Source organism: Chenopodium album, chromosome 10 (genome assembly GCF_948465745.1).
Source record: "Chenopodium album chromosome 10, dcCheAlbu1.1, whole genome shotgun sequence".
NCBI lineage: Eukaryota > Viridiplantae > Streptophyta > Magnoliopsida > Caryophyllales > Amaranthaceae > Chenopodium > Chenopodium album.
In genome coordinates, this window is record NC_137843.1 from 33,726,841 (window position 1) to 33,748,000 (window position 21,160).

The following is a 21,160-nucleotide window of genomic DNA, read 5'->3' on the forward strand; positions in this document are numbered from 1 at the left end:
TTTTGTGTGTTGTTAAACATAATAACACGCGAATAATCAAAATCCTTTTAATTGCTTTGCATCCAGTAGTTTCTTTTCTTCTTTGGTAGTTTCTTGCATCATCCTGCATGCACGCCATGCTTTGTGCCTGACCTAAGCATACATTTTGGATGTTTTTCGTAAAAGTGTCTTAAAATATTCCGTAGTGGTGCTTTACGTAAAAGCTCTCATAGACAGGTTTTGCATTTTATTGTACTAACTTTAGAAATGTCACATTTTTTTTTTTTGCGTGCAGAACAAAAAAGATGGCGTATCGTACAGCGTAAAACTACACTCACTTAGCAACGTAAAACTACACTCACTTAGCAACGTGATCTACCTCGCGTAGCGAAAAACGGTAGAATTTCCATACAACTTTAGGCGTCAGCTTAACGAGTCGACAGGTGCGTCGAACCATCGAGAATAGACACTTCTCAATCGAAAAATACGATTAGTTAATAAGCTTTCTAGCTTTATCGGACAGTTAGGGTGTCGTCCACCACCTGCATAAAGAGAGACATGGTGAATTCGCACCTTTTAGACACGTGCCCCCCGTCATGAGACACGTGTTTTCATCTTGTGGAAAAAACTGGTGAGGGAGTTGTCGACTTTCTCCTCTCTCACTGGAATTTGGATATATGCCTCCAGTCTTGAGACATGTATTTCTACCTTGTGGACATCGAGTATCTGTTTTGGCAAGCGAGTGTCAATCTTTTATTCAAGTGCTAGGCTACAAACGCTGAAACACACCCCATTTTATCATCTTTTACTTTATTAAAATCATGGACTAAAGTTTCAATGACATATCGACGTACTTTAGACCGCCGATGACATATTGAGAGGGTATTATCCAATTTACTCTTTTTAAAACCGATATAACATGACATCACCTAGGACAACCTTTACTTGTAAAAGCGTTTTATTCTTGCAAAGGGTCAATCTAAATTCTTTAGCGCACTAAATCTAGAAAATATTTTTTCTGGTCTTAGCAGCTACTTGTCTTGAGCATTTAGTGAATCGAGGATAGTTTCGACATTCTCAACACTACTGAAAGATTCCTTATCTTTAAGGAACTTTGCAAAATGAGTCTCGAATTCATTTCCTTGACTACTTTGATCATCGTCTATCCTAGACTCGATCAAAGTGGGGGCTAACTGTAGACACCTACTTTTGGTCTCCTGTCCCGACCGGAAATGCTATGACAATACATAAAACCATCTTTGTATTGGATCAACGTGAAGGATATTTATGGACTATTGATTAAGTCATGAAAACACAAAACGACTGGCTCCACCCAATACAAAATAAACCAAAGTTAATTAAAACTAAGCCCGATCAATTGTAATACCCCATATTTTTATACGTATTTTATTTAAAGCAAGTATTTTGTGGGGTATTTAAATAATTTGAAACGAATTATTTATGATATTTTAATTATTAATTTTAAACAAGTTTGGAAATATTTTATAACAGGAATGTTTTATTTAATTAATTATTTTACTAAGTTGGAATTTAATTTAGGAAAGTTTTATTTTATTAAAGTTTAATTAGGAAAGAGTAAAAAGGGAAAGTTTAGGTAAGAAGGGTTTCTAGAGAAAGGGGTATAAATATTCAACACTTGGGCTTATTAAACTTTGCCCAGAGTGGAGAATACCCAAGGTAAACTTTCTCTCCCTTCTTCTTTATTTTTCTCTCTTTTTTTTCTTTCTTTTTTTTTCCTTCCCCTTTTTCGGTTCACCACCGCCAGCCACCACCACCCACGGTGGGCTGCCGACCACCACCAGCACCAGCCGGCAGCGGGGGCGACCACCAGCAGGCTGGCAGCAGCCGGCAGTGGCACCGACCTGCTGTCCGGCCACCCCTTCTTCGAAAAAAAAAATTAAATCTTTTGTTTTATTTTTGTTTAAATCCTAGATCTAATTATAAATTAAGGGTTTTGTGTTAATTTTATGATGATTGATATTATGTATGGTACAAATTAATTTTCAGATTTTAATTCTAATTAAAAAGCCCCAATTTTGAAACTATAGATTTATAAATAATTGATTATTGAAGGAATATGATTTAGGGTGGTTTAAACCTTTAATTTAAGGGTTTTAAAACATAATTACAGCGAGTTTTTATTAATATATATTGCTGGAATATTTGATAGTATGCTAAAAATCAAGTTTCTTAAAAGAATTTTAATTACCCATTAATTGGGATTAAAGTATGAGGTTTTAAATAAAATTTCAGCTTGTTTTAATTAAATTATGAGTGGTTTAATAAGAGTATATATTGCTGGAAATTTGTGTAGAGTGGATGTTAATGCTCTATTATGATTTTAGTTTGTAGGAGACTTTGAAGTGAGTGATTTCTATTAGTCGTGGCGATATTAAGATCGTATTCAAGGTACGTTCACGTACTTAGCATATTTTCGATGATGTAGTAGCATGCTAGATGTGATTAATTAATTCCAAGTAGTATCATGCTAGATTATGATTAGAAATTGTGATTTGGTTGTTATTGGTGATTGAATTATGAAGCATGATTTATTTGTGATGGATTATTGATTTGAAAATAATCGTTTGGCATGTTGAATATGAACCACACTTTTATTTATGACATGATAGAAAGCATGTTTAATTAAACTAAATGTTTAATTTGGTTTGGAATATTAAAAGGGAATGTTATTATGGTTTATACAATTTTCATTGATGCTATAAGCATGGAAAAGGAGCTATGTAAGTGTCTATGTACACGAGGAATAAATTGTATATTGGTGCCTTAGTGCACTTAAGTTGTTTCTAACACCGAGGGATAGGAATTTTGGCGCATTACGCGTTTAAGGTGTCTTTGACACCGAGGTAGATTTAAAAAGGGTTCAACATTAAATATTATGTGGTCACTAATTATTCAAGAATTAAATTGGAATGTTTAATTGTTTGAATAATTATTATGATTGTAGATTATGGTTTAAGAGTCATTACCAAGTTTAATAATATGTAAATAACGTAAAGTGAAAGAGATTACGCACCAAAACTCTTGGAACGTATATACCTTGAGTATGAACATATGGGGGTAGTTATGGGGTTTTATATTTAACCATAACTTCTACTGGGAGCACAGGACGCTGTATTTTCCTTTTATTATTATGCGCAGGAATTCCGCCACTTACGAGTGGTTCTTTTATACTGGCACGGTTAGCTCCCGTGTTAGTACCCCTTTATTGGGGCAGGTTAGGGGGAAAACCTGTTCGATGCGTAATCAATACTAAATAAATTATTTAGTTACTTAGTTGAGAAGTTTTGTCGTATGTTGCGTGCTTGTAAACAGGTGCAACGAGGTAAGTTCTGTGTTGATAGGTGGAAGCATGTTAGTGTGTTTAACTACGCTTATGTACTCGGCTTTGCTGATTGTGTGTTTGTTGGTCTTGTCTTTACCTTGGCCCTATGATGACCCATTTAATGGAGAGTAGTGGAAACAAGTAGAGAGAAGCTTTTCAGGTGATGAAGCTTATTCATGATGGGCATGAGTGAAGAGCGAATCATGGTAGTTTCCATAAGTTTATGATATGTTTATTATTTCAATTATTTTATGATATTATTGTTTGTGAGACTAACGCAAAGGTTTTGAATTTGGTTCGGTTTTGATAAGGGCCTACAATGGTTCCAAGTTGTAGGTTGACTTGTTTTTACTTTGGTTTGACTTTACTTTCGTTGGTTGACTTTTTAAGTTGAGTCGTTTTTAAATATTTTTCAAGGAGAGTCTTCCGCTGTGTGTCTTTAATAGTTGTCTTAGTCGTTTTTACGGTAGCGGTAATGTCTTAGATTTTCCTATTTTGAGTTTTAAACACGGCAAAACAGGTATTTTAAAAGAAAGGAATTTCTAGGGTATTACATCAATAATTAGGCCTAATACCGAGATTAAACCTAATTTTGACGGATTTAGAGGTGCCTACGTTAAAATTTAAGGCTGCCGCAGAAAAAAAACTGCGCGCAACTCAGAGAGTCGTGCTGACTTGGCGCGCGCTACCAAAAAGGTTGTGCGTGAAACTCAATGTAACTTCCCATCCTGTGCTCATAGGAGATTCAAAATTTCTCATAGATACTGAATCGAATCTTAAAAATCCACGCGCAAGAAGATCAGTTGTGCTGCCCTCAGCAGCGCATCCTAATTACTTGCATGCAGCAGGCGCGCGCGACCTTTTGAAATGCGTGTGCTACTTGCTGTGGTAGAATGTTCAAAACTTTAAATGTATCCATTCCCCATAAATAGGGGCTCAATACGAAGTTTTGAAAGACAGAAATTAACCTAAAAAAGCTGGCAGAAACTTTGTGAACTTATGCACTGATCACCCCTCTTGTCCTAAGCACTCACCTCTTTTGTTACTTGTCCTTACGGTGGAGGTTCCTGAACAAGAAGGAGTCCATAAGTGTTCTAAACGAACATCTGGCAAGGAAAAGTGGTAAATTCCCAAGCACTTAGATCCATCACCATTTTTTTATTGTCTAAATATCCTTTAATCAATTAATTAGTGTTGTTTGATCATTTGAAACGGATTTTTAATTAATCAATTACATAGTGTTCTTTTGTTAATCAAGACTAGAATTTGGATAATTAATTGATTGTTTTATCACCTAAGCCAAGGCGAATCTTGTTTATTTTTGTTCTTTCACGAATATTGATTAAATAAGAATAACGACTTCTGCAATGTAATTCCTACGTGATTAATGCGTGTAAGTAAAATCAACTAACATAGTTTTAGGTATCACGTTGCAATATTGTTTGGTAATGAAATTGTGGAAAAGTAATATCTAGTAGAGGTCTTATTAAGGCTAGAATAGTGATTCCCCCTAAAGGGAACGTTATTTTAGTACCCTCATTCCCGAACTCATTTCTGGTACAAGTTGACCAATTTGGGCATGGGTAAACTTATGATTCATGCATGCTAAATATCCCTTGAACTTTAGTTGGGGGAAAGGCATGAACGAGAGTTATGAGTTTTCCTAAAACTCATTGGCGACTCCTTACTAGTTTCTTACAAAAAAGCATAATGATAGGATCAACTCTAATTCAAGGTCTCCCAAACAGTCCGAAATTCAAATCCTAATACACCCTATAAAGTGTAAAGTTCTAGGATTTTAAAAGGCCATGGACATAGAGGAGAAGGATCCCCTACGATGGGGCACACTCTCCTTACAATACCATGATTATATAGAATACTTCAGAAGAGTTTAGAATGTCCAACAAGCTTATGATTGTATAGAATACTCCAGAAGAGTTTAGAATGTCCAACAAGTTTATTAAGTATCAAGTTTATTAGGCCATCCGGGTTTAATTATTACCCGTTATAGAAACCTGATGTTTCATTTGATAATGTGTTGACGCTCTCTCAATGTTAGATATATGAAATGAATTGAATGACAAGACATAACATTGAGATTGAGCTATATTTGGATTGTGATTTATAATAATTTGTAGTGATGAAAATTCCAAGAGTTAATAGGTTTTAATTTTTATAAAAAGAGTAATGGGTGTCAGAAGATCACCGGAATAACCTATGTATTATTGTCAACTGTTAAGTGACCAGAAGATCACCAAATAAACTATTTAAGTCTTTAAAGATCCTGAAAATCACCACCTAGTAGAATTACAAGTAAGTGATTTATGATTGTATAACAATTCTTTTAATTGGGACTATCATATGTCAGCACATTAAAAAAAATTGAAAAAGAAGGAAAAACGTACATTCTGCACAACACATATCTCCCCATTGACATTGATTTCCAGAAGATAACATATTATGGAAAGTGTAATAATAACTAAACATGCAATGTAAAATTGACGAATAAATGATTCTTCATTGAAATAGTTCTCTTGAAGAGATAAAATTTGTTTAATACAAATCTTCTGAGAGATAAATTTTGATTGTGATCCTCCCTATGAAATGAATTACAATGTGAATTTGTATACTAAGTTGGTATAGAATTAGACGCCCCTATGAATGAGATATTTTACCAACTTAAGGGGAGAAGAATTAGCAAAAGTTGGAAAATTCGGAAAAGAAATTTATGATCCCTATAATGATACGTAGTTTGAAAAGTTATACGCCAACTTTTATCTATATACTATCAAGATGTGTTGCACATTTATGATTTGATTTGTATTCAGTTATGACTCATGTTGCATAGCATTAAAGATACATTTTGGTCATATTATATTATGTGTATGAATTGAAATAAAATCTTGCCAATTATACATGAATCATTACACCTGAAGTGTGGGTTGTGTGATCGGTTCCAAAATATAGATATGATATGTGGCAAGATAGTGCAGATAACACTTTTAATAGTGTAATAGTATATAAATACCATAGGGTTATTCCTATTAAGGTTTTAACGAGTCACAATATTCGATAATGAACATCCAAGGGGGAATGTTATGAAATGTTTGTAGATATCCATTATCCTCTTTATATCATTTCGGAATGTTCTATATCTAGGTTTTATATTCTTATCCAACCAAACCCTAATTATATTGTATTTATATATTCTCCATCATACGGAATAAAGATACATTAATTCTCTCTGCATCTCTCATATTTTCTCCATATTTCACAACACGTTTTAGGTTGTTTTCACAAATAATTGCACATCTTTTTAATTTCTCTTTTTCTCTCTCATTATTACATGGGTCCTATTTTTATTCTTCTTTATCTATCTAATCTTTTTAAATTCATATTCCATCCCCAAGTTGCAATATTTGGAGAACAAAGGAAGTATCTGATTGCGTATTCATAGACTTCATATTAAGGGGTTGCAATGAGTACTTGGGATCATATCTCGTTTACATCATTTACCATTGTGGCTCTCTGGGTTTTCAAAAGGCTTAGGCCTCCTTCGGTTCATCAAGGAAAAACCCTACCCTCCCTGGCATTTGTCCTTCAAAAAGCCCTTCTTGCAAAGAGCTAGCTTATTCATTTACACCAAAAGTGGCTGCTGGAATCACAAGCAGCTAGAATCATAGGAATAAATTGTAAAAAATAAAAAATAAAATAAGAAAAAGGGTGGTTAAACAATGCTTACATTTTACCAAGTAACACCTACATTTTAAAACATGAATGGACAAACATACCCCTCGCGTATATTTTGTGTTTTAACCCCTCTGTCTCAATTTAACATTCTCTCCTCCACAACATATCACCACTGATCACCACTGGCCAAGGGCAAAGTCATTGCAGTTAAAGTCGGTTTTTTTTATAAAAAAAAAATTTAGGTAAAGGCCAAACGCAAAAATCCCAAAGGGAAACGCTTAGAATTTTCTAAACTCCCCTTTAAAATTCTGGATAAAAGCCAAACGCTTGGGATTTTCGAAAATTTCATACTTTTAAAAATCTCAAGCGTTTAGCCTTTACTTACAAAAAGAAAAATTTAACTCCAACGATCTGGCCTCGGCCTATGGTGGTTTGTTGGGAGGAATGAATTTATTATTACTCCCTCCATCTCTTAATACAAACCCTCTTTCTCTTTATTATGTGAGTAATAAATACTAGAAAGAGGCTTTGTATCAAGAGACGAAAGGAGTATTATTATTATTATAAACAAAAACTTACAAAGTCAATCAATTTACAAGACATTGGTGGGGAGCCGAGATCAAAAAAAACTTATTATTATTATTATTATTATTATTATTATTATTATTATTATTATATTATTATTATTATTATTATTATTATTATTATTATTATTATTATTATTATTATTATTATTATTATTATTATCATCTCAAAAACAATTAAAGTTATTCAACTTATAAAAAGTTGGTGAAAAACCGAGATACAATCTGGACCCCTATTCCTCTAGCTATTGCAAATCCTACCCAAGTGAAGATATGAGCGGCAGTACGTACCCCGAAACACACACAAGGGGTATGTTTGTACTTATTAACCTCAAATTACTCCTAAATTTTGATAAAATTTAACATTACATTACAGTGTCACAATGGAATTTAATGGGATAAAGTATAATTAATATCAATTGGATTAGAAATTATAGGATGTGAGCTCCATAAAGAAAATTTACAACATAAGGCATTTTTAACTGAGGGACAACCAAAAGAACTTGTATTGAAAATATTGAAATGTTCATCCTCATAATTTGACTTCTTACTTTCCAACTTTTATTATGCTGTTAGAGCTAGGCATATATAGGTAAATGTAGTTTCTAAACTTGACCTTGCGTGCTTTTCTGCTAAATATATATATATTGATTCTATGATTGACTACGTACAGCAACAGCAGATTATAACAGCAGCATATGTATGATCTATCCTAAACTTCTGACTGTAAGGACTAGGCTAATGTTAGACATGAGATTATACCATAACGCTCATGAAGTCCTAATATACTGCTATGACAGATCTTTCCATTAGTTTCGAGAGATTACAACGAAGACATTATCAAGAGACCATTTTCGAGGTTCTGCTTTCCTCAAAGGATTAATTACAGCATGCTCTGAGTCAGCAAGGCGATAGCCTATCACAATTTCTTGTCTTTGGCGGCCTCTAATCATCACATCGAAGAAACATAACCCTTCTTGTTCATATAAGTAGAACTCTGCAGGTCTAATACACATCTTATTCCCCTGCAAATATTGCAACGAATAGAGACCAGTTAAGCAACCAATTAACCGTGCATGCTAGCTGCAGTTATATAATACCTATACACCATTTGTCCAATATATAGTGTTCATTAGTCACATACTATGATACAATGTTCTGAGAATGTTGTCACCTTTCAAAAAGTGATATTGGTTAAAAGCCGGAGTTCCTGATACACTCATAATTACCTGATATACTATAAAGGATATTATGGTAAATTATGTCATATCATTACCTATAAGATGTTGAGAAAATGTGATTAGCACTTCTATCCCTTGTGCAATATATAAAATGCAAATTGATAATGCTTTGTATGACCTTGGGGCTAGTGTCAGCCTTATGCCATATTCAGTATATCAAAGACTTGAAATAGAGGAACTTTTACCCACTAACATTACCCTACAATCGATAACCACCCCTTAAGGAGATGCTTCGGGTTTTCACCAGGGTATGATGGTGGTTGGGGTACTAGTAATGCACCGGACTTCGGTCACTACCGAAATAGCCCCAACTATGATCTTCCTCCATACGTGAATCAACCCTCCTATTCCGACGATGTAGACCCAAAATACAATTACATGCCTTCGCCGCCTAAGGGGGATGATTGGGAGTAGCCATCAGACATTTGTTTTTACCGTTCCCTTCTGTCCTTCCCGTCATTTGTAACACCGAGGTCGGTGTCGAGTTTTAGCTTGGGAGGGAGATGTTTCTCATTGTATTCACTTTTTTATGGAAACGGTAATCAAATGTCTAGCTTGAGGGAGGTCTTGAGGTCTTTTTGTATAGGGTAGTTTTCGGTTTTGATAGGATATGTGCTTTCATGTGATGCTTTTGTGCAATGTATGGAGAAGTTTGAGTTTGTATATGGAATGTTTGGCATGAAAGACTTAGCTTAGCCTTTGGGACTTGTGGTAGGGCTCATGTTGTATTATGTTCTAGATTGCATGTCTATTTTAGGTTATTGTTGTTCTATACGTGATGATATGGCATGCCTAGGCTAGAACGATTGCATATTAATGTTTTTGTCTCATTTCTCCATTATATGTGTGCTTTGAAACATCTTATTTCTATGATTAGCTTTGGTATATATTTATTGGTTGGCTAGTGTGACGGTTGAACGCATGGTTTGGTTGGTGTGCTTTTGGTCTCTTTGATGATGCTTTGATGATGATTGATGATGTTGGTTTTTCCCTAATATCCAAATTTCTTCTTATTTTCTTATCCCTCTAATATCCAAATTTCCTAACATCCAAACCCCTAATATCCAAATTCTTTAATTAGCTTTCTTATCCCCCACTTTTCAACTTTTTCAATAAAAAAAATAAAAATAAAAAATAAAATAAAAACAAAAACGAAAATATGAGCTTTGAAAAACACAAAAATTAAAAAAAAAAAAAAAAGAGTTTGTTTTGTCTTTGATCAGATTGCGATGATGATATTGGATTGTATGTAGTAGATACTTGCTTTTTTTTGTAATAAAATTTCGAGCATGGTTTAGATGCCCTTGGTTGAACTTAGAATTGGCTAGTTTAGGCTAGTGTGAGAATAATCTTACCGAATGTATGAGACTTAAAGTCTAGGTTTGTGGCAAGATAGTGTCGCCTGTTTTAAAGGAATTTGAACCTTGAAAGGTACTATTTGGTCCCACATTTGTCCCAAAAAGTGAGGTTTTATGTTTTCAAGCCATCAACATTTTGAATGAGTGGCAAGGATCCTCCTTGAATTAGTACCTAGATCGAGAACTTGAGTCTCAACTCCTAAGATCGCGGCTTAAACTACTCTTGTTACTAATGAAGGGTGATTAATAAGGTGTATATGCATAGTGCAAGTGAAGGCATTCAATTTTAGTTTTATCAAATGTATTTTCTTTGTTCATTGTAGATAATAATTGGTCTAGGATATGTTGTATTAAAAAAAAAATCAAAAGAAAAAGAAAAAAAAAGTGAAGGAAAAAAAAACAAAGAGAAAAACAAAAAGTTGTGATGATTAGTCACCACCCTAGCAAAATAAACAAGCTTGGGGTGCATTTTTGCTTATAGTCTGGTCATAGTTTGTATTTGGAAATCAAAGTTAGAGTTGTTCCTAATGGGTTACATTTTAGCTTGGAATCAAATACAAGCTCTTTTAGTTTTCTTCTATGCCTTAACTTGGTGTCGAGATTCTCATATTTATGTGTATTGTTAAAAAGAGTAGTTGAAGCCATCGTCGGTTGAGGGAGTTGGTTCACAAGCATATGGAGAGGGTAATTTTTCATTGAGATGTCTAGTGTTTTGAAACCTGCTATATCTATGTTTTTCCGGCTCCTTTGAGGAGTCATGAGACACTACCAGTAGGGAGGATTTGAACTTTGTGATGGGAACGCGGTAAGATGTGTTGAATAGGCCTAAGTTGAATATTTTTGTGAAGGTTAGCTAGGCCTTGGCTAGTCATGACCGTGGTTGATCTTAGGCATATAACTCATGCTAAAGTTTTAAGGCTTAAGGATTCTTTTATCTATGCATGTGCTTTTCTTTAAGCAAATTGATCTTTTAGGTTGTTTATGGACGATGTGAATTGCTTGAGGACAAGTAATTGGCTAGCTTGGGGAGATTTGATAAGTGGTTTATTTGACAACTTATTGTGGTGATTTTAACCCGGTTTTGCAATCATTTCCCCTTTCTCTAACCCGTTTTGTATATATATATATTGCATTTCGGCTTTGCCTCCTCTTTGTATGTGTTTGTCCATGATTTGCAGATGTTATGACTCACTTTGACAAACAATCAAAGCTCGTACAGGAGCTTAAGGCAAAGAAACAATGAAGGGAAAGCCCGCTCCTGGAGGAACAGTGCACCTCTACAGCCGGCGCTCCATCATAATAACACCATTCTGCCCAAAATTCCGAGACTGTGAGGAGCGGGCGTGTATCCGAGTTGGAGCGGGCGTCCGTCACATTCTGCCTCAACTTAGCCTGTGGGGAGCGGACGTGCAAGCACCAAGGAGCGAGCGCTCTTCCCCCTTATTTTAAATCTGCCAAAATGCTGGAGGACAGGGGAGCGGGCGTGCACCCTGTTAGGAGTGGGTGCTCCTCCCTGATGATTTGAATTTTGACTTCTTCTGAAGATGTGAGGAGCGGGCTCGCAGCACTAGGAGCGGGCGCTCCTCATTCTGGAGCGAGCGCTCCACGCTGGAAATCCGTTTTCTTTTGACTGATTAACCTATGTAATTCGGGGAGTATAAATACTACCCCTTTAGTTCATTTTAGAGTGAGACAGCAGTTGTATAGTTTTTAGCACTTCCTCTTAGTTTGAAACAATCATCTTTGATAACTTAGCTTAGAAATCCTCAAATTAAATCATTGTAGTGGCAAGTTTTAAGGATTATTCTCAAGATTTCAACAATGTAACCAACATTTGAAGCTTCAATTAGTAACTTCTTCTACTTTTCTCTACTTAATTTCTGATTTTACTTTGTCATTGCATGTCATTTAAATCTCTTTAGTTCTTGATATTTGTTGTTGGATGTTAGTTTTATCATTAGTTAATCACTTTCCCCCAATTATTAAACTAGTTAGAACCCTAATCTTTGTTTGCATGTCACTTGAAATAAGTTGTGAGTAGTCCTCTTTGCTAGGGGTTAGGTGAAGCTCAACCTAATGGTTAGTTAAGTAAACTTGGGAGAGTTTTGATGTTTGATTTGTGATTAAATTAATTGTATGAGATTGCTTGTTAGTTCTTCATGATAGGATTAGCTACCCTTGAATTAGGAGCTTGATGGCATATTATGCTTAGTTTAACATGGAAATGTAAATAAAGTATGTCATTACTTATTGCAATTTGAATATGTATCTTCAATTGCTAAACTAATGAGGGATCTAAGTTTAGTAGTGTAAGTCGTTTTCCTAATTGCATGAGGTTAGTCTTACATATAATCCTTGCTATCTCTTGTCTATTTTACTCCCAATTTGCCTAATTGCCATGGTTGAATGGATCCCATTCCCTAGAGCCTCTAATTACTTGATTTAGAACAATAGTTTGTTTGTCTACTTAAAGAACCCCCAATCATCAAAACACTTCGAATTAGCTTGAGTGTTAAGATCTTTAGCAATTATATCTCGTTCCTTGTGGACCGAACTCTTACTTATCATTGTGCTTGGTTTGTGAAGTGCTTGCTAATAAATGTGTTTGATAGAGTGTGGAATGTGCGACCGTTCTAACGCCCATCAATAAGCCAACAATTAAAATATACATATCAACCAACAAAATAAATATATCAGCCAACTAAAGAAACATATAAGCCAAATGATGTCTGTTATCAGCTAACAAAAGGGGAAAAAAACATATCAACCAACAAAAGAAATATATTAGCCAATACGAAAAACATGTCTGCCAACATATGAAACATATCAGCCATCGAGTAAAATATATCAGCCAAGCGTCTCGCACTAAACAGTTCGTGCGTCCGTCCGCACGCAGTACCTTCTCAAGCTATAGTATTAAAAGACTTTTATGCCCCTCATATTTTTGAAAATAACATAATAATCCAACCATTACTAACTACTAACTTTGTCACACCTTGACCATACTCAAGCCTTAGCTCCACCACCCATACCACCACTCACCGTGACTGTCCACCACCACGACTCCATCTTAACAACAAACTTGACCAGACCACCAACATTGTACTTGCCGTCCAATAAAATGAGTCGACGACGGTATGCGTTCATATCGGAGACACTTGGTGCGGACGACGAACCTTCGACGCCGTCGAGTCCGGTATATGTCGGACTTTTTTTTTCAATTTTCATTGCACCCGGTCGCATGCTATACGCGACTACACCACAGTATAGTCGCATGTTACATGCGACTATACCGTGGTGTAGTCGCGTATAGCATGCGACTCTACCATGGTATAGTCGCATGTTACATGCGACTATACCGTGGTGTAGTCGCGTATAGCATGCGACTCTACCATGGTATAGTCGCATGTAGCATGCGACTCTACCGTGGTGTAGTCGCATGTAGCATGCGACTCTACCATGGTATAGTCGCATGTTATATGCGACTACACCATGGCGTAGTCGCATGCTAAATGCAATTATGCCGCGGTATAATCGCATATAGCATGCGACTATGCGCACAACATGAAAATAAAAAAGGAAAATTTACATTAAACCACCTTTTATAACACTTTAATTGCAAGAAACCACCTTATAAAAATTTTTTCGCAAAAACACACCTTATTCGTAAAATTTTTTGCAATCACACACCTTTTCCCGGAAAATACCCATTGACTTGGTTTTCAGGGTTTGTCCCGACCATGAGACGCTCTAAAACCGCTAACCCTCCCTTTTCCCCAGCCACCAACTTCCAGTGGCCGGCGTCCACCTCCCTCCTTCGTCGCCAACGACCTCATCCCCTCCCTTTCCCAATTCCCGTCCTTAAACCCAACCCTCAAGCCCTAAACCTAATTCTCGTACCTTCGTGAAGTGGGTGGCTGGGGAAAAGGGAGGGTTAGCGGTTTTAGGGCGTCTCATGGTCGAGTCAACCCCGGAATACAAGATCAATGGGTATTTTCCGGGAAAAGGTGTGTGATTGCAAAAAAATTTACGATTAAGGTGTGTTTTTGCGAAAAAATTTTTATAAGGTGGTTTCCTGCAATTAAAGGGTTATAAAAGGTGGTTTAATGCAAAATTTCCAATAAAAAATAAACTTACCGTCGAATTGGCCAGCGATTTCCCCGCGTTTCTCGGCAAATGAACCCCCTTTCCATGCCGCGATTCCATTGTCATCAGCCTCTTGCTTTTTCCGGTTGATTTGGTGTGGTAGGTGGTTGATTTGGTGTGATAGGTGGTGAGAAACTTGGATGATTCTGGCAATAGGTGGTTGATTCCGGCTACCTTCGTGGTGTACGTCGGAGGTAAAAGTTACAGCCTTTGGTGTTTAGGGTGATGGTGGTGGAAGGGGCATGATTGGTGAGAAAATTGAATGAGGTCAAACAATGAATTTATAAGGGTAGATAGGTCATTCAATACCGCGGCATGAGTAATTCTATTGTGGCATTTAGTAAACCCCCAAATTAATCGCCAAACTCTCCGTCACACATTCCAAATGCCCCTTGAGGGTAATATTTAAGGCAGACATAGAAGACTTGGCCTAAAAAATGTCTTGAGGCTACATGCCTTTCTTGCTTCTTTTTCAGAATTGATCTTACACAGATCATATTGTTGTCTATGTCTTCCCACCGATCTATTCAAAGATATCTTATTTGCAATATTCCTCTAACAAGTTATAATGGCAGCCTCCCTTAAATTCCTTTCATTAAGGTATACTATCCAAAGCAACGAGACTAAGATATATACTTCCTCCGTTCTTTTTTTATGGCACCATGAGTGATTTCACACTTGCCTATTCATTAGTTTATTAATTAATATCTTTAACTATATTTTTGTAAAAATTATGAAATTTTCATATTTAAAATATAGATTTCGAGACGAACTTAACTAAATCCCACATAACTATGTTTTTTCTTACGGATAAATCACAAGAGATGGCCAAAAAAGATTATGTGAATAGGGCTGACAAAAGTTGACCCGACCCGAAAACACGACCCGAACCCAACCTGAAAATTACGGGTTAGGGTTGAGATTTTCGACCCGAAAACTTAAATGGGTCGACACGATCCCGACCTGAAAATTAAATGGGTTAGGTTAAAGTTGAAAATTTCAACCCGAAAATGACCCACTTAACTCGAAATTATTTTCAGGTCAAAATCAGGCAGGCCGAGTTCAGGACCTGACCTGATAACCCGAATATGTATTAGCTAGATAGAAAAACAAAAAACAAACTAAAGAAACCTATTGTTTTGGGGTTTTTTGTACGTACCCGAGTGGAGGGCGTGTACGTCCCGCGGGAGACAGATCCGCAATGCAACACTCGAATGGCATGGTCACCTGCAAAACAACGAACCTCCGGTGAGCCGTAGGTCCGCCTCCGACGATCAAGTTAGTGACCGGAAGAATGTATTTTGGAGAGAGAAAGTAGAGAGAAGGGAGAGTAATTGTGGGGGTCATTGCCCTTGGAGGATAAATTGGATCCCCTAAAACTGATGTAAATGATCAGTATTTATAGGGTATTGGACATGTGCCTTTTAGGTTATTTAACCTAAGTAGATTGACTTCCCACCGCTTTACAGTTTTTAGGGTTATGGGCTTAGAGCCCAATTTTACCCTTCTATCATTGAGTGACACGTGTTATGCTCTAATTGGCTCATTGAGCGCTGAACTAGCAGACACGTGTCGCGATTGCATTGGTATACATTTAGAAGGTATTTTCACCCTAAACACCTATTATGTAATAAAATTCGGCCCAACCCAATATCGGTTCTAATAATATCTAAAACCCTAAAATCCCAAATGGCTTTCCTCACACACTTAGCCTTTTTAGGCTCTTTCTCTCTTATATTTCAATTTTTTCTCTCTTCAACTCTCTAACTTCTCAAGATTTCAAACCTTAAAATCCTTTGTAAGTCGCTCTTCATCTTGGGATTTCCTCTCCTTCACGGTTTAAACGTTCAACCAAGGTAATTTGCTGATTTTGAATTTTCTTTTATACTTTTATTATTTGGTTTTTTTTTTTCTTTCTAAAATACGGTTTTGTTTTTAGAATTTTGTCGTTGTTCTTGTTAATATGCTTAGAATTTCTGTTTTTAATCCCGTGGAAGAAGTCTTTTAGATCCAAAAATAATAGGTGCATGTGCGAATTTTAGGTCAGATTTTAAGCTACTTCAAGTAGAAGCTCACAAATTCAGAAGTTCTGTACATTAGAAGAATATATGTAAATTATTTGCATAAAAATATGTAAATTATCTATTTATTTTTTGCTTTGAATAAATATATGTAAATTATACATATGCAATTTGTACATCTATGAAATTGCCATATTCTAATACAAATTAAAAATGGAAATAAAAAAATAAAAAAAAAACAGGTCATTTCAGGTGAAATTCGGGTTGACCCGAACCCGGAAAAATCAGGTTCGGATTGAGCTTTTTGACCCGAAATATTAAACCGGTCAGGTTCAGATTAGGGGTTTTCAACCCGAAACCAAAATGACCCGTATACAAACCTGACCCGACCTGACTGTTTGTCAGCCCTATATATGAATAGTGTAAAAGTTCATATGGTGCAGAAAAACGGACGAAGTATTGAAAGTAGAAATACTAACTTTTACACAAATGCTAACAAGGATCTATGCATTTTACGTTGATTCAATAAAAAAAATAAAAATAAAAAAATATAACTGTAACTTCTCTTCCTTGTAATACTTATAAAAGGCTCCTCTAGTAGATTCTAAGGTTCATTAATTTGCCTATTCGAGGCCCTTTTCTCCCTTAGTTGTGAGACAACAAGGACTAATCATTAATAATAGGCAAAATTGGGCTCAACACTCTAAACTATAGCTTGGGTAAATTAAATTTTTATTTTTCGATTTGTGTGCCGAAAAATGTCCCGTAAAGGTTTCGGGTTATTTTGACCCTTAAATGCCCTAAATTGAGCTCGAAACAAAGGAAAAAAATAACGTACATGATTCATTTAGCGTGTTATAAAATATCTCGATTTGCGTGTCATTGTTTTTAAAGCCAAATTGAGTCATTTACGCTATTTTTTACTTGTTTTGAGCTCAATTTGGATCCTTAAGAGTCAAAATGACCTCCGAAATCTTTGCGGTACATTTTTTGACACGCAAATCGAAAAAATCACCGGCTCCGGGGCCGGAAAACTCACTAACGGTGCGCTTTGCACCCAAGCTATTAGTTTGTGGTGTTTTGACTGCTAAGCAAAGTACATGGTGCTGGAGTTACACCAAGCCGTAGTTGAGGCCAGTTTTGCCTTAATAATATGACATAATTTAGTATGTAAGCTGCAATTCTGTGCTGAACAAATGGGCACATGTAAGCAAGTATTAGACCATATTCTCCTAGGGGGTACCATTTCCTACCATGGGAGTTACACAAACCCCTTGGCCCTTGCAATCCTAGCATAGCAGTATAGCACATGTGGGGAAGGCAAAGAGGTATTTTCTTATACATCCTTGTAATTTGAGTTCCAATGAGCCTGGAAATCATGTCTAGCTGCATCCTATAAAACAGCATCATCTTAGCAGGATCCATATTTTAGTTAATAGTGATGGAAGTCATGGAAGCCAGGTTGACTTGACACTTGTAGTCTATGAAAAATTACATACTCAAATTCTAGTTTGAATGGATAGAGTATGAACACATCAGTGGTTTTTACTCTAATATGTATTATATACTAATGAAAAACATCATGGAAGCTGTGAATAACTTACCATAATCATGTCCTCTATGTCTCGATGCCACCCACAAAAGATACTTAGGTGGGTCAATCGTTATCGGAGAGATACCCCTACGAACCTGCAATAATATGATGCAGCAAGAAACCACAGCTCCTTAGAAGGAATAGATTGTGTAGTATTATAAGTATCACATGCTAAGCAAGTGACAAAAAAGGTGCCTCTTTAACCATGTATGATAAGATGCATGCAGCAGCAACTCACAGATACTTGTCAATAAATATAAGAATCAACATTACCACTGTGTGCATAGTTATTATTCAACTAGTTTTTTTTTTTTTTCATACAAAAAGCAACAACCCTTTATAATTTAACTAGTTTTTTTTTTTTTTTTTTTTTCTTTTAATCCATAGTTAATATATTAACAAGTGGAACTTTCGCCACAAGTGGATAAGGCTAGAGCTTGGCACAACAAAAAAATATAACTTGAAGATGATATGGAGGAAAATGATAGTAACCATGCACAACAAACAAACCAATTTGAACATCATATCTTATCTAAGAAATTGAGATGCTCTTGAATTGAAAATGATTGGATATAAAGCTTTGTATGAACATAATATATAGCTTTCATACTCCCTTCGTTTCCTTTTTATAGTCCTATTTTGACTATGTACAGTCTTTTTGATGCTCATTTGACCATTAATATCTTTAATTATATATTACCAAAAATTATAAAATCTTGAACTTATTAAATTACACATCACGATGAATCTAACAATATATCATATGACTATATTTTTCATATATATTAATGTGAATTTTGAGTCAATTTATTAAAATTTGACGATAAAAAGTCAAAACGGGACTAAAGAAACGGATCGAGTAATCTATTTTACGAAACGTCCAATATTTTCCTCTCCATCTCTCTCTCTAAACCAGTTTACTACTCTAAGAAAGAGGAAGAGTAAAAACATGCGAAGAGGAATTTATGTATCAAGGTTAATTTTGAATCATTATATGATCTTTATTTGTATATGCATGAGGTCTTGTTTAGGTACATATGAATGTGATTCATAATTCGACTTAGAGTAATTAAAACTCTAGGCAAATTATTATAAATCTCACAATATATACTTCCACAATTCAACTACCTTTTCTCGCATTTGGGTTATGATGGTTATTTTGTTCTACACCCCCACAGTGGAAGACAAATAATTTTAAAAAGAGGATTCGCAATGAAGTGGGAAAGATAATAATAAAGAGCGGATTATTATTCCTTTGGCAGGGTTCCCGGAGCATAGGTGTCATCATCTTCAGCTATCACAAGTATCTCATCACCATCTTTAATAATATAATCATCCTCTGGGTTGAACATGATTTTTCCACCCTCAGCTGCAACTTTCACTCCACAAGGCACAGCATCAGGAAAGGAGAGGAGCACATCTTCAAAGAGAACACCATCTAATTGGGGCCATCTTTTGATATAAAATTCTGCATTCTCAAACCCCAAGATATTCTCCCATATCTGTCTAAAGACAAGCACAAGTATAAAGTAAGAATCTTGTCAAAAATTAATTTCACTAGAACACATTAACAAGAGGAGTGAACACTTTTTCATTTGTGCCAGGAATATAATTGGAAAAGGAAACATGGGAATTATTAAGAAAAGGCTCTGTACAATTTTTTTTTTTTTTTTTTTTTTTTTTTTTTTTTTGTTTTGAACAAAACAGGTTTTCCTTTTGAGTTAATAATAAAAAAAAATATATATATATATATATATAAAAAAAAATAAAAAAAAAAAAAAAAAAACTCAACATGTAAATAAACACAAAAAAGTGAAAATTTTCCATCAGGAAGTTAAATAAGTTATGTGCTTTTTCTTATCAAGCAAGTAATTGGAAATTGAAGCCCGCAGGTGAAGAAATTAACAATTCCATTTGCATGTACCCGGTGTACAGTATTTTTACTGTACATCGGGTTTTTCTCACGTGCAACTTATTTATTGTTTTTTTTTTTTGAAATCACGGAATTTAAAATCGCGGAATTTTATACCTAAAAATCAAAAAAACGCAGAACAATGGAGGAGAGAGAAAGTGAGAAAACGCAGCTCTCGATCATCCATTGAGGAGAGAGAAAGTGAGAAATCGCAAAAATTGCAAAAAACGATCATCAATCGAGGAGAAAAAAGGTTAGAAAACGCAAAAATTGCAGAAATCGATCATCAATCAAGGAGAAAAAAGGTGAGAAAACGCACAAATAGAAGAATTCGATCATCAATCGAGGAGAAAAAAGGTGAGAAAACTTACAAATTGCAGAAATCGATCATCAATGGAGAATTCGACTTTCGATACAACAAAATGCAGCAATCTCATTCACGAATTGCTACAAAAACAGAGGCAAGTTGAGACTGAATTTGAAATCGATTTAAATCGATCGATTATAGAAGAAGAAGAAACTTATTGTTTTGGAGATGAATTCGTACCAATATTCAACCATCCAGACAATGCAGATGAAGCAATTGATAATGCAAATGAAGCAATTGATAATGCAGAAGACGCAATACACAATGCTGAAAATCAAGTGGTTCCTGATAAATCAATTGATTCAAATTCAGAACAAACAACCAAAACAAATGCAAGTGAAGGTAATTTCTATAAATTTTTGAGATTGTATGCAAAAAAGAACCCTTTGAATACATAATTGTTACCCTTTTATGCATAAACGTGACCCTATTTATGTCTAAATGTTACCCTCAGATTGAATGCAGAACTTTTGAGATTTCATGCAAAAAGTAACCCTTTGATTGCCTAAATGTTACCCTTTTCATGCTTAAAAGTGACCCTATTTATGCACAAATGTTACACTCATATTGTATGCTGAAAATTCAGATTGTATGCAAAAAGTAACCCTTTGAATGTCTAAATGTTACCCTTTTCATGCTTAAAAGTGACCCTATTTATGCACAAATGTTACACTCAGATTGTATGCTGAAAATTCAAATTGTATGCAAAAAGTAACCCTTTGAATGTCTTAATGTTACCTTTTTCATGCATAAAAGTTACCCTATTTTCACACGAATGTTACCCTTTTTTTATGCTGGCTGTGGTTATTATCTGATTTGTTTGTATTAAATAACAGATACAAATCCAATTGATGCTTCTGGTTTAGATCTTAGAGGATCATTTGTTGGTGTGGTAAGAGAAACT

At 35.3% G+C, this 21,160-nt stretch overlaps 1 protein-coding gene across 1 annotated transcript in view; it reads right to left on the reverse strand.

Annotated features, from left to right (window-relative positions):
- Positions 1–8,426: 8,426 nt before the first annotated feature.
- LOC145565154 (ion channel protein) overlaps positions 8,427–21,160 on the reverse strand; it is a 33,068-nt gene continuing 20,334 nt past the window's right edge. Inside the window, 4 exon segments of the mRNA XM_081625242.1 lie at positions 8,427–8,642; positions 17,988–18,027; positions 18,029–18,072; positions 19,219–19,479. Of these exon segments, the coding sequence (XP_081481368.1) occupies positions 8,427–8,642; positions 17,988–18,027; positions 18,029–18,072; positions 19,219–19,479 (561 nt within the window).